The following is a 14,191-nucleotide window of genomic DNA, read 5'->3' as shown; positions in this document are numbered from 1 at the left end:
AAAAGATGATCCATTTCATGCATTTGGCTAGTGGATCCTTTCACTTATTTTTGTGACAAGGGTCAGGGATCCCTTCCAGACAATTGTTTGTAGTCTCGCAATGGCAGTCACTAAATGGCAATCTGTACCCCAGTTACAACTACCTTCTTCTTTCCCTAGCTTTTGGTTCTGTGCTGGTAAAGTACTCTGATAAAGTCAGAGACCACAGCAGCAAAGTTTATACTTATTTATAGCATTAGAAGGATGCTTTCTCTACCTTATCTTCCAGACTCACCTGACAAGCCAGTGCCTAACATGACTTCCTTATATCAAAGGAAGTAAGTGTGGTACAGTGTGATTGTCCAAGAGATATTTTTTACTTCTGGAAAGCAAATGGAATGTCACCAGGATTCCAGTTGCAGTATGACTTGCATTTTACTTCTTCTGTGCAATATGCTAGAACTGACACTTGTTTACATCTATCAGTCCCCACAGGGCCTCTATAGCGCTCAGATTTTGTCATGGGCCATGTCTCAGGTTTTAGCCTGAGCATAAAGTAGCTTTCAAGACAAAGGCAAGTATGCGTCAAGAAACTAGGAATAAAGAACTTGTGATATGCCTGGGTAGTATTTGGCAGTACAAGTCTAATCCACCTCTGTGAGAAGACAGTTTGCAAGTCAAATGTTTTTGAACAGAAACAAGAGAGAGTAAGTCACAAATACAAGCAACAGCAGGAATCTTCTGAAAAGATACATTGATGTGATAATTGTTTTGGGATGGGATGAACAAAAGCTGCAGTTTATTCTTATCTTACACACATGGGCACAACATACAGAACCAGCACAAATAACTTACTTACAAAATCTCATACACCATGCTTCCTCTTGAATAGCTTCTATTAAGTTACAACACCATAACAAATCAGGTATTTAGTTACGACAGATCTCCCAGACATGGATAGTCTCACATTCAAGGAGTTATTATTTTTGTAAGCTAGTTAGACAAACATCATTTTTTACATGTTTAATACAGTACAGTATCCTTAACAGAATTCAAGATATTCACAATGAGAATTGAATACTTTATAAAACATCAGAATTCCTCATCTCAATACAGGTCCACATTCACTCCAGCCCTGTCTGGTTTAGAGATGCGTTACAAGTCATCTTTACTCAAATTTCCAAGCTAAGCATTGCTTTAAATGAAGCTGTATTTACAGGGTTCTTTTAGACTTAATTATAATGTATTTTCTTCTCTTTTCAATTCCTATCCCCTATCCCCAACAACAACTGTCATTTAGCTGGTAGAAATAGTAACCCTTAAACTGCTATAGAAACTTGGAAAAAAATTGGTGACAACTTGTTAGATGCAAAATGAAAGGTGGTCACAGCCCATCATTAATTCAGAAAGGTGGAGGTTTTTTTTTCTCCTAATGTCAGAATGTCCATTGGAGGCATATGACTCCTTTCATCTGTTGTTTAGAGATAACATACTACTTACGGGCTAACATACAAAACCTCAGTTTTTTTTAATTACAAGTTCTCCAACTCTTTCATGCAATCACTTTCAGTAGAAAGTTCTTTTCTTCCTAGAAATTGTAGCTACTCTAGTTGTGTGGTACTGACTTAAGCTTTCCCAGTCTCCTTTAGATCAAATAGTATCAATTCTCTTATTGACATTGGTGGGTTGACTCACAAGAAGAGTTTTGCTCTGTGATTGTACTTCAAACACTACTGAAGTCTGTAGGCATCTTTCCTTTGATTTGGTGGCTTTGGATTAGCTCTGCTTGAATGTGGCTGGTAAACTCTAGCCCTTAAGCAGTTAGTCAGCTTTCTAAAGAAATAATCAAAAAAGATTCCTCTCTTTTATACATACAATACGCAGGGATTTTTTACATTGAGCATTATCGTAAAAAGCATGTTTATGTTATTTTGAAAATGTATTTTTACAGAAATTTATAAACACTGTTATATCAAACACATTCTCAAAAACTGGAGAAAATACCGACACAAAACCCGGAAGATCCTCAATGGAATTCTTCCAGTACTATTTGTCTACTTGCATATTTCATATTTCAGTGTCCTTTCCTGCAAACATAATTTAGCTATATGTGAACAGGTAAAGTCGACAACAAATCCCCAATAGTTCTGAATAGGACATGTATCTGTTGTTTAATGAAAGTAATTGGACATCTGATGTATGTTTTTTTACCTGGCATGTCCATTCTGTTACTTTTACTCTCATTGAGCAGTACCTTAATTTCCAGATAGTCCCATTCACTTCAGTGGGTTAATCCATTTATACAATAAAATGACGTATGCGAAAATACCGAAAATGATTTCCCACTTTTTAAATCCTTCTGATGTCAACAATTAGCATCATTATATTCTTCCTTATGTGTATTGTAACTGAAAATTATGTAAGAGTAATGTCTGCAAACAATTCTGTATCAGAAATCAGTGTACAAACTTTAGGAAATAATCTGCTTATACTTGTGCTGTAGTTCCGATAGCCTAAAAATTTATCTGATGGGACCAAGAGTAAATTTCACAGGTAAACAATTCATACACTTATGTTAGACTTGATACTCCCCCAGCCTGATGCAGTTTAAGTTTAAACGTATATGTGATGTCACACTAACATTAAATCAGCATGTTATTTTCCCTTACCACCATCAGTTTTCAGTACAATTGGAAACGGACATTGATGCATAAAATCTAAGTGAAACATGCTTTTCAAGTCTTTTGTCTAACATAGTATTGGATAAGTTATAATGTGACCTTGCTTTTCTATCCTGCAAAATTTAAAAAATATATTAAACTTTGTATGTTGGGAGTAGTCTTACTGACTGTAATGGTATTAGTCACAGTTTGGGAAGTGAAACAGCAGAGTCAGGTTTCATTCTCTGTCTTACTATTTTGTTTGTTCTTAAATGAAGCAAAAGAAGAAACAACTTCTCTTTAAGTATTACTGAATTTCTTAAAATATGATTGATGAAAAATCACTGACTGTAATATGCTGTATGTTACCTCATCTAAACTGAAATGCTTTCCCATGGCTTGAAATGCTTAGATTGTAATCCTTGCTAGAGGAAAAAAAAAAACCAAGCCATATATAAACTCAAGTTCTAGCTATACTGTAACATGTACAGTCACCCGTAAAGGAGCCCTTTTAGCAAAACAATGTGTGTTAACTTACTCAATGATTTGTAGAATGTGTCTATTCTGTTCACTGTAATAAAACAAGTTATACGTGTGTGTGTGTGTGTGTGTGTGTGTTAAAAAATTCAGTAATTATAGAGTATTTCTACACATAAAACAACTAGTTGCACATAATGCGATATGTAAAGCAAATTGCTGAAAATCTCTTAAGTCTTTGGGATGATCAAAGTATAAGTAACAAAACCTTACAAATAATGATTGAATTTTCATAAAAGAAGGTTTTTGATGGAGAGGCAGAAGGAATTCCCCTCCTGCTCACCCTTATTCCCCATGGATTTTGCAGACTCAGCCAGTTCCCCAGTAAGCCACAGGTGGTGTTTTAAGATCTATAGATATATTTCAGTGAGGTTATCTTCTGTATAGCAGTATTAATAAGGTTTTCAGTGACTTTTTCATAAAACATAGTCTGATTTTAATGAGTTTATAGTGCTTCAAAAGTTTCAGGCTATTTAAACTCTAAAAGAATACAAATCTGATCCAATTACATTAAAAATTAATGAAATATAAATTCCTTTATTTGCTGTGAAAATTTAATTACCTTCTGGTCTGAAAATTCAATCCAGTTTTTACTCCCCAATCCTCCCTAAAAAAAATCTTGTAATTATACATAATAAAGAAATAAAACTGTTCCTTGCCTATGGATATATGTAGTTCTTCAAGTTCCAACCCCTCTCTAAGCTGCTAACCATCACACAACATATGCCATTTGGCAATTTGTCTCCTAGGGTATTCACAAATTTCTTTCCAGTGCTCCCCACCTGTTCCTTCAGCTGAGCATCCCAAGGTTAACCGGCCAATAACCTCGTTCCTTGACCCCCTATCTGAATCTAAGACCAAAAATTCAATGCTGATATCATCAAGGCCCTCACAAGGAATGTCAAACACAAACAATTCATTGAACACTGCATTAGGGGTGCATTTCTTCACATGGGTTTTCTTTTTAGAAATCCTCTTCTTAGCATGGTACAGATTCACTTTGACATAAGGGTCTGCAATGAAAAGAAACAGCACAGATCAGCTATTGAACAGTGTTGCTTAGAAATTCCTTGATCTAGTTAGTGGTAAATTTCATAACGTACCAACATAATTACATAACAGTGAGGAGATGTTTCAAGTTATTAAAGATGATTCATCTCATCTAATATCTGTGTTTACATCTGAATTTTAGCTCCCTTTATGGTCACCAAAGAAGTAATCAAGATAGTCCAGTTTAGGGCATGATTCATCTGACCACCTTTGCATGCAGTAGAGATGTTATTATGGTTAATGTACTACAGGGCAGGATTTATCTCATGGAGGCACCTATGTTTGATCAGATGCATTGGTGATTTGTTTTATTAGGTTCATTAGGAGATCTCAGCACCAGTGATCAAGGAACCAAGGAGGTTGTCAGCTTCTGAGGAAAAAGTTCCCATCTTCCTAAGGAGATTGAGTTATGCAGTTGTTCTGTGGGGTAAACTGCTAGTTTACTCTGTAGAAATACTACTTCATATTCCTCCCTGTGCACGATTTTTGTTGGGCTGAGGGGAAAGTCACAGAGGAAGTAAGGACTTTCGTGAGTGCAGAATGTTACTGACACACAAATATCTATTGAACCTGCCCTTGCTGATGAACAGCAAATGGTGAAGAACTGTCTGAATTAACTATATACACCGTCTAGGTGTAGCATGCATGCCTGTTCTCTTAGAAGTACTATATTCCTATTAGCAAGGTTGCACTGAGGGAAGCAGAAAAAGCAAACAAAATTTATAGCTTTTCTAAGAAGAGATACAGTAAACAAATATGAAGAAGAGATACAGTAAACCAAAATTTGCATGTGCCGTAGGATCCAGGGGGCTGCTGAGGCTAGAAGGGCTTTTCTTGTCAGGTTATTTTCCCACCTGGGTGAACCTCAGCCAGACTTGGTCTGTTGAGGCCAGCTTCTGCCATGCTGTGTTCATGAAACCTCCACTATCTGCTGTTTTGGGGTTGATTATTGAAAGTATGCATACTATCTTATAGTGTACTGAACTGCTGGGCTCCATTTATATCCTTTTACCTTACGATATGTGAATGAAATTGAGATCAGGAGGACTTTCCTATGTAAAAGGGAGTTGTCTATAGATTTGTTGTATTGGAATCAGGATGTGTAAACGTTTTAAGCAAATGGCAGGATTTCTTGGTATGAGAAGTAGAAGGACTGTATTGTAGTAATTATGGTTCAGTGGTTCCCAAAACTACTTCCTATCCAGCTTCTTAAAAAAAGAAATCCCTCTGCAATGAAATTGGTCCCATACAGAATTAACAGGCAATGTGCTACTACTTGTATAGTCTTTTGTGGTGTACTGCTTGTTTTGTGTGGTTTTATTTTCCTTTGGTATACTTTACATTAAATTTTATTCTGTTATTATGTTATCTGGCATTAATGTAGATCTAAGTGCAATACTAGCATTAACCTCGAAGGAGGTTCCACAGAATGGCACAAGACCAGGAGAAGGCAGTGCAGAAACTGCTCATTAGTGAACCCCAAGTACAGCTCATGATAAAGCATCGGTGTTAAGTTACAACCTACTGCCAGTACTGGCATAGTTCACCTTTTTGTGACGCAAATAAGTGTTAGTGCTCTGTGGGCCAGATTCAGCACAGATCTAACTGGTTGCTTTTCTTGGTGCTAAGCTGAAATAACCCATGTGATGATCTCACTCAACACTGATCTACAAATAAACTTTTCTTTTTTCTTTTTTCTTTTTCATAAATAAATCCTTTTGTTTCTGAAAGCACCATCCCATACTTCTGGCAGATGGGTTTTGTTCAAGGCAATCACAAAACTCATCCGTTTCCACTGTGAACAGATGTCATGGTTTTTTAATGTGATTGAAGAACAAATCTGTAAAATACATACCCTGGAAAATAAAGCATTGACCCAGATATAACAAAATTAATAGACTGCAAATAACAGAGAACATTTCTGAATTCATGGGATATTTTTCATCTTTGAAATGCCACATTTCAGCTCACTTCTGTCTGTGTGGTTTATGTTCTTGGGGCATATTCATGAGTAAAACCATTACCTGATAATCCTGACACATCAGATTTAGGTAGATGCCTGGCTTTTAAAACAACCACAGTAAGCGTGTTTGTTGTAGACTGATAACAGAGGGAGATCAGTAATTCTCCACGCCCAGATGATTTCTGAAGAAATTAAAAAAAAAAAAAAAACAAACTATCTATAAGCAATTTATATTGACCACGCTTTAAAACAGAATTAAGAAGATTTATGAAATGTCACATCACTGTATTCTCAGAAATAGTGTAAAAGGATAAAATTTGTGGAGATATGTTGCTTTACATAGCAAATATAATTTCCCTCAACTGTAGTTATATAACTCTTCTTATGATTGGCTATTAGACTGAACAAAAATAAGTAAATAAATGAAAATATAGGTTGACATGACATCATTGTCTTCAGATATGAGAAATTAAACGTTACATCATAAGAAAAAGTCCTAGTGAATGTAAAAGATATTAAGGAAATCAGAATTTCATATAAATATATTGAAAGAAAATATAGCAAAGGTAAATAAAAAGAATCTTCACTAAAGTTTTGTAAACAGGAAGGATTCAAACGGTCAGTGAATTTTTACCCCTGACACTTTCTGAAGTAGCCTCGTATACAAGAAATAAAGATGAGATTGAAGACTTTCCCTATGATTATTAGATTTAATTTGTAGGAGTATTTCACTTCACAAAATAAAGCAAAGCAAAAGAAACAAAAATAATGCCTTATATTCCAGAAAACCTAATAGGTTATCAACAAAATATCACTGACATAGTTATAGTTCTAGTATAGTGACAGAATGGCAAAATAACCATTAGTTATAGGTATGTTGTCTGGTAGACATTTATTTGATTTGGCAGTGTGCTTGCTTTCTGAAAGCAACCAAATTGAAAGTCAATACACATTCCACTTCCTTAGCAGAGATTAGGAGACAAGGGTGTGATGCATGTGCACTGCTGTGATTCAGATGTGGTGGTTGTAAATGATCTTTACATTCTGAACTCATACGATATAATATGAAACATTTTTATCCCAGTGAAGTCAGTATGTTTTGCCATTGACTTCAGTAAGTCTTTGGCTTCTCGCTTGTCTCTCACTATCCTTAATAGATCTGCAGCATGTGTCACTGTTCCTAAGAGAGAAGGGAGTAATAGCACTGAAGTGCAAGAACATACTACTGCATCAACACTGGTCTCTAACAGGTTCCAATTCCTTAAATGAAGACTGCATTCACTAAGAATTAGCTATAAAAACCATGTGGTTGAAATGAAAGATTTACACTGACTTCAATAACTTTTAAGAAAGAATGGTATCAAACAGAAAAGGAGAGGGAGAAGTGGAGCAATGCATATGTTTGCATTCTTTTCTCTTAAAGCAAATTAATGTGGATTGAGGCCATTTTACCTAATGTAAATGTGTCCACTCAAACCTGCTGGAACCAGATGAATAAGCATGTAGAGTTTAGGACATTAGCAATTTCTTGCAACATGCTCATTTTAATGTTCTTTCATTAGATTTGTGTAATTGCTTCCTCATATTGTCATTATGAAAGCATCTCAATGACTTGCATGATTGCTTTGGTCCCTTTTCTTTCCAAAATGGCAGCAGCATTACATAGGAATCATAGCTAACACTAGCACAATGCTTTTAATGTTTAAATAAGAAATATGTTACCCTAACATTTCTTTTGATGATCTCTCTGTCCATTAGCAGTCTTCCTTCTGACAGTTCAATTCCTGCGAGGGGAATGAGGACTTCTCCAATGACATCATCTCTGGAAAACCTGTCAAAGCTCAAGATCATAAAGTGAAGTGTTAAGTCTTGAATTTGGCTATAGGGGATCCCATAAAATGTGAAAGTTTCATCGAAAGCTGGATCTAAAGTTTTTCTCAGCACTCTGGTTTTCACTTTGTGCTTTTTTTCAGGGAGGATGGTCATTTTAATGTAAGGATCGGAAGTCATTGACTGCTCATCCATTGCTGGCAGCCCACGTGCTTCTTTGATGTTCACTACAAATGCTTTTTTCTCAAAGTTGTACTCTAAGGAGAAAAACAGGGTTCCTAGCTTGTCTTGTTTATCTTCAGAAGACAGGGAAGTGATTGACTTTAAACTGTCAGGGGATACTGAATCTTTCTTCCTTTCTGCAAAGTGCTCAGGAGACAAATTTTCAAGATCTGAAGAGCTCTGGATTTTAGGGGTTGCTTTGGGGAAGTTGCCATTTAGATCTCTCTTCTCCAGGTCAAGATGGAGAGAATTCTTTGGCATAGATGACTTGTTCTTTGATTCACTTTTATCATCTGCTCCAAACTTCTTCTTACTGTTGAGATTCTCAGGGTAAATATCAACCCCCTTCAGAACATGGACAAACTTATACGGAGGTGTCTTATTGGATTTGGAAGATTTACGCTGGCAGCAGATCCAAGCAAAAAGGGAGACAGAGAAGACAAGGCCAAATGCACTAAAGATCCCAACCACTGTAGGAATTTCATCTGCAAATCAAATAAATAGCAACAAGCACATAAGCAGTAGTACCTTGGACTCTGTGTGATATTTAGTAAGGTAGTACTTTAGTAAGAAAAACAAAACCTGACATGAGATGGTAATCCCAGGATCAACAGACTGAAAGTGCTTTTCACTGTACATATTGCTCGCCACCTGCTGGCATAAATGTGTAGTAGTCCTATACTAGGGCGTGCTTGCTGTGTTAGTACTTTTCCATACACGGTGTTTGGAAGGAAAATACTATTCCCATCCTAATAGTAATAACCATTAGTAACTGCTTGACTATCTCCTCTCTTTCTGTGTAGTTTCTGAGTTTACATGTCTGGGAGTAACAGCAATTTTCAGAAGGTTTCATCTTTCAGTTTGTGGAGCTTTGTTGGCTAGATAAAACAGATTCCCAAATACACATTACTTAGAGATACATCACCTGCTTTTCACACTGTTTCAAAGAATACTTTCTACACTCAATTAACTCATTTTTTAATGGTCTAACCCTATAATTGCCTGGAGGTACCTCTTGAAAGAACTGAGTTTAACTGGAGGTTGTAACACTTAGCAATATCAACGAGATTTTTAGTACTTTGCAGGATTAAGTCTAACAGGAAAATTTGGAATAATTGTATACCAAGTGTCTTTTTCCCATGTGACACTGGGCAGTCATATGTGAGTTCAAAGCTGAAAAAGCTCTTAAGTGTATAATTGATAACCACTAAGTTTTGCATTTAAGATGTCATGAATTGAGTCTATGGGGCATTTATAGGAAGGGTCACTACTTTTTAGGGGTGTGTAAGAAAAATATGAAAACATAATTATTTTCTACCTCGACATGGATCCTGTACTTAAAGTGAATAATGAGAAAACTGAGCAAGTGTTGCAACCTCAGTTGTCATATGGATACATTAGTCACGTATAGAGTATCATTAGCCCTTCAAAACATGCATCAGAGGATAAGTGAGAACACCTAATTGGAAATCCAGTTTTACCCATAAGTAACATTATTTAAGTGAGTTTAAACCTCTCACAACATAAAAATCAGAGCTTAACCTTTATTGCCTGCAACAGAGGAAGACCAGTACAATATTAATGGAATGACATTGTGCATAAAGGCAATTATGTAACAGTTCTGTTTCTCTTGCAAATGAGTATCAGACCATTCTGGATGAGAAAAGCAAATCTATCCCCCTTTATGTATTACTAAAACAGCTTTGTCCAGGTAAAAGCTGAGCATATAGATGTGCCCCCACTATACCTTTGCTTTTTACTGAGGTGATTTTAAAAAATCTACAACAATATTATCAGAGCAAAGTAGGACATAGTGTTACAGCACAGAAAGGGTAAGGCCTGTCTATTAATTTCTTCTGATAATGTTAATGTAACTTTCCCCTTGCCTACAAGCTCTATCAGTCTGCATGCTTAATTGTAAGAACTTAACGAAATGCCTGAACATTGTATACATATCCAAAACCTATTTTTTAATAAGTTAAGCATGTGGCTCTGAGTTTCAAGAACTCCCTGAGCTGCAAAAATCTAAATATACGTGGTAGAAAGGTAGAAAGCAAGAAGTAATTGAAAAGTAATCAGAATACTTTAGTAGGTTTTAAGAATGATTTACACGTTTGTTATACTTTTTCATGAGATGATGGACTTTTTGCAGTAATGGATATTATGCTATACTTTAATCCTACAGCTACTGAAAGCAGTGGTAGAATCAATTTGATGCTTAAAATATTAATTTGCTTTCTTAAATAAGTAATTAGATAAGCATGATGTCATAAGTGTAGCTAGAAGTATCAAATGGGTGGGGTAGGAAACGATGAAATGGTAACTGAAATGGGTTTATATTTATAACTAAGGATGTTGAAACCTGCATTTCTTGTAGATTTCATAATATAAATGAATGGGTTAACACTGAAAACAGTGTATTAATAGAAAATATTACCTATTGATTCTGGGAGAAGTTTTTATTTCACTTACATGATATAAATCTGGAGTCATTTCACTTAAGTCAATGGAACGATCCTTGAATTAAACCACTGCTAAAGCAAATATAATCTAGATGACAGTCAATATTTGTAAAATAGAGTTCAGAAACATTTCTACTTGCTACTTTTCTGAGTAAAAGTGTATCTATTTTATCAGTGCATACATATGGCTGTCTCTGACACTGCTGGTATCACAGTTAATCACCCTACATCCAGAAATTACTAAACTGAAAAGTTCATTGTTATCATTGCTATCCTCAATGAACTCAGCTCGACTAAAATGCAGCTGTTCAGCTAAAAACACTGGGATACTATATTTTCATCTTCTTATCAATCTCCTTTACAGGACTACCTTTCACTTTAACATTTGACAAGTCCTTCTCTACAAGAAAATAAGAATGTCAGTTATTCCAAGAATGTCTTGAGCAAAGGTTTTGGCACAGGATGCATTTGCATTGTTTAACTGTAAAGCCACGCTACTTTAACCAAGACAGAGAAAACAACCCCAAACCTCTCTCATCTGAAAACACACTTCCATAAACCATTTCTACTGGCTGGGGAACAGATAGGAAGGAAGGGAGACAGAAAGAAAGAAAATTCACACAACTTCTGAGACTAAGGAGAACTGAGGGAAAACGGGTTCCTCCCAGCAAGATGCGTGCTGGGATGCGCTGGGTGGCTCAGCAGAGGCTGCTTGCATGCAGTTCTCCCGGGAAGGGGAGCAGTCCCCAGCTCCGAGGGCGAGAGTTGGGGCCAGGACGCACTTACCGAACTGCTGGCGGCTGGCCGCGATCGGAGCCATGTTGGCGGCGTGCGCTGTCCGCGGTGCTGGAGCCGCTGTCCGCGGTGCTGGAGCCTCCGTCCGGACCGCGGGAGCCTCCTCCCAGAGTGCCGGGAGACCTACCCAGAGCGCTGAATGCGCTGCCCTGCTGTTCCCCTGCTCTGCGCTCTCACGGCACCCGGGCAAGCGCCTCTTCCAGCGTGTTTTTTGTAGGGCTTTTATTAAAAAAAAGAAAAAAAGAAAGAAAAAAAGAAAACAACAACAACAACAACAAACAAGACCCGGAGACAAGAGCTAGTGGGGAAGGTGAAGGAGGAGGTTGCAAGGGGACTGGAGAAGACGGGGGAGGGGAAGCTTCGGTCCTCCCCTTTGCTCACTGATTTGCAACCCCCTTCCTGTTTTGGCTTTTCTGAGTAGCTCAGCTCGGAGACTGAAGACGTGGTTGAAACCCAAATTGACGCAATCCTGACGCTACAGGGCTGAAATCAGCACCTTTTCCACCTCCCATCCCCCCTCCCCAAACACCACACCCTCCCTCCCTTCCTCCCTCCCTCCCTTCCTCCTTCTTTCTCCCTCCCGCCCACCCCCCACCCGCACACCCCCTCCTTCCCCTTTCTGAGGATTGAACATACACTCATCGATTATTTTAACTGTCCTGCTGCAGGATATGAGCTCCCACCCTCCATCGGACACAGACAGTGAAATGCTAATGTCTGTGATTCAGTGCACCTTCTGTAATACACGGGTGTGTTTGTTTTGCTGGGTTAAGATTATTTATTTGCTTATTTATCTATCAGCTGGACAGCCACAACAGTGTGAAGGAGATGCCAACTCAGAATGTCCAGACACCTTGGCTCCAACTGCAAGGCACACATTTTTCCTATGACTGTTGTTATTCACATACTAGATTTGAGTCATAAAAACTCTAATGTGCCTTCTCCCTGTCCCTCTTCCCTGCTTCTTCCCACTGTCCACCCCCACATAAAGAGTCAGACCCCACTTTGGAAATTCTTTTGACCTTCCTGTATGCCAAGGGAAATAACTGAATTTATCTAAATACTAGGTTTTGCTAGGTTTAGATGTCTGTCTCCCAGTCTGGACTGAGAACACGGTGGCTGCAGCAGGAATGAAGAAAGCAGGGCTGCATGTAACTAGAACTGCTATAGTGTGTAGTAACCCGAGCTAACTCCTGGTGCAGCAGAGCTGCAAAAGCCAGCATCTGGCATCTGATTTCTCCTGGATTCAGAAGGAATCAGAGCAGCCAAGTTTGAAGCCCAATTGCTAATTCTGCTGCATAAATGGGAAACAGGTGTTGTTGCCTTTCTAAATTACAAAATCCAGATACAGGCATAGGCTGGCATGACCCTGCTCCACAATTAGCCACTAGTTTGTGCTTCACAGTTAAGTCAGTAAAGCTCCTTGCTTTTAGAAAAATTAAAATAGCAAAGCAATAGAGTCACAGCAGACTAGTGTTAAAACACAGCTAAATGAAGTGGCTGGCTTATACTGAGATTGAAAACTTATTGGTTAATATTGTTTCTACTTATCTGTTCCTATTAAATCTTCATGGATGCAAGCAACTTGTGCACCTGCACAACTCTTCCAGAAACAGCCATATCTACTACCCCAATCTTCATTACATACCATCTCATTTAGTAAAACACACAGAATATCTTGCCACCACTGTTCCTCTCCAATTACTGGACTACAGTGAACCCAGGTATTAGAAGAGCGCAGAAACTATTGTTCAGCTTTTGTTTGTGTTTTGGCAGCACAATTTGATTTGGAATGTTTGGGTTCATGTGTTGGCGCTAATTGAAGCAAATTGGGCTCACCTTCTTCTTTCTGGAAGTCCACTTTCCCTCCAGCCCTGCTATCCACTTCCTTTCATCTGTCCAAAATCAAGCCTCACCCAAAATGTGCATTTTATTTTAGACAACATTGCAGGTATATGAGCCTCCAGACATGACTGAAATATACAAGGCCCTTAAAAAAATAAAGAGTTAAACATGTTTAACTGGGGTGTTAGATTATTATAAGCTGTTACTGTGTCTAGACTTTAAAAACAAAGGACTGAGACTCAGTATGTGGTAGTGTGTTTAACCTATTTGAACTGGGGATACCATGAGAATATATATTATACTGACACTTGAATTACTATCAATAATATTTGAAGCTCTTTATTATTATTTTTTAATGAAATGCAAGATATACTTTGTTGATATAAGCAAAACTTATGGAGAAAATGGAAATACAACAATGATTTATTCAGGTCCTCTTCCTTGTAGTTTCTCTGATGTCCCAAGGATATATAAAAAGCTTTCACACAGTTTGTATACCTTTATATAGTGAACAGAGAGAAATCTCTTCAGCATTCAGGGTTTTCTTTTTTTCTCCCCACCCCCACCCCCCAGCCCGATCCCCACAATTCCTGATAGTTTATAGTAGACTTTAGAGACTGGTTAAGATTTAAGATTTTAATAGTGCTGTACAAACATATAACAAAAAGTTTTTCCTTTCATCTCAGTTTTGTTTGTGTCTAGATATTTAAAACCGTATAGAAAGGTTTCACAATACCATCTGTCTTCAGAAATTTGCAGCTGCCAAGACCATGTACATACATAACTACATCTAAACATATATACAGATAAGCAAATGAGTTATTTTATCTCTCTATTACATTGGTCAG

At 37.5% G+C, this 14,191-nt stretch overlaps 1 protein-coding gene across 2 annotated transcripts; it reads right to left on the bottom strand.

Moving 5' to 3' along the window:
* Positions 1-716: 716 nt before the first annotated feature.
* On the bottom strand, positions 717-11,998 carry SYT4 (synaptotagmin 4). Of its 2 annotated transcripts, none has more exons than XM_061353472.1 (4): positions 11,490-11,998; positions 7,918-8,726; positions 6,251-6,371; positions 717-4,189 (listed from the first exon to the last, which is right to left on the bottom strand). In XM_061353472.1, exons 1-4 carry the CDS (start codon positions 11,521-11,523, stop codon positions 3,882-3,884), a joined length of 1,272 nt encoding a protein of 423 aa, XP_061209456.1. In that variant the 5' UTR covers positions 11,524-11,998; the 3' UTR covers positions 717-3,881. The 2 variants fall into 2 exon arrangements, with proteins under 2 accessions (XP_061209456.1, XP_061209449.1); XM_061353465.1 differs by having other exon boundaries at positions 7,912-8,726; positions 11,490-11,996.
* Between the last annotated feature and the right edge of the window lie 2,193 nt (positions 11,999-14,191).

This window comes from Neopsephotus bourkii, unplaced genomic scaffold (assembly GCF_033783945.1).
Source record: "Neopsephotus bourkii isolate Nb327-2 ecotype Australia unplaced genomic scaffold, CSIRO-AGI_Nbou_v1 NB_67, whole genome shotgun sequence".
Classification (NCBI taxonomy): domain Eukaryota; kingdom Metazoa; phylum Chordata; class Aves; order Psittaciformes; family Psittacidae; genus Neopsephotus; species Neopsephotus bourkii.
The sequence above is the reverse complement of the archived record's forward strand: the minus strand, read 5'-3'. Positions and strand labels throughout refer to the sequence as shown.

Bases quoted from the DNA above. Each gene is read 5' to 3' on its own strand.
- SYT4 (XM_061353465.1), bottom strand. From the start codon at position 11,523: ATGGCTCCGATCGCGGCCAGCCGCCAGCAGTTCG. The intron at 6,372-7,911 runs GTAACATATTTC...TAATTTCTTCAG, and splicing joins TCATCAAAAGAAATGTTAGG to AAATCATCTGGGCGTGGAGA. The intron at 4,190-6,250 runs GTAATGGTTTTA...TTTTCATTGCAG, and splicing joins TGATGTGTCAGGATTATCAG to ACCCTTATGTCAAAGTGAAT.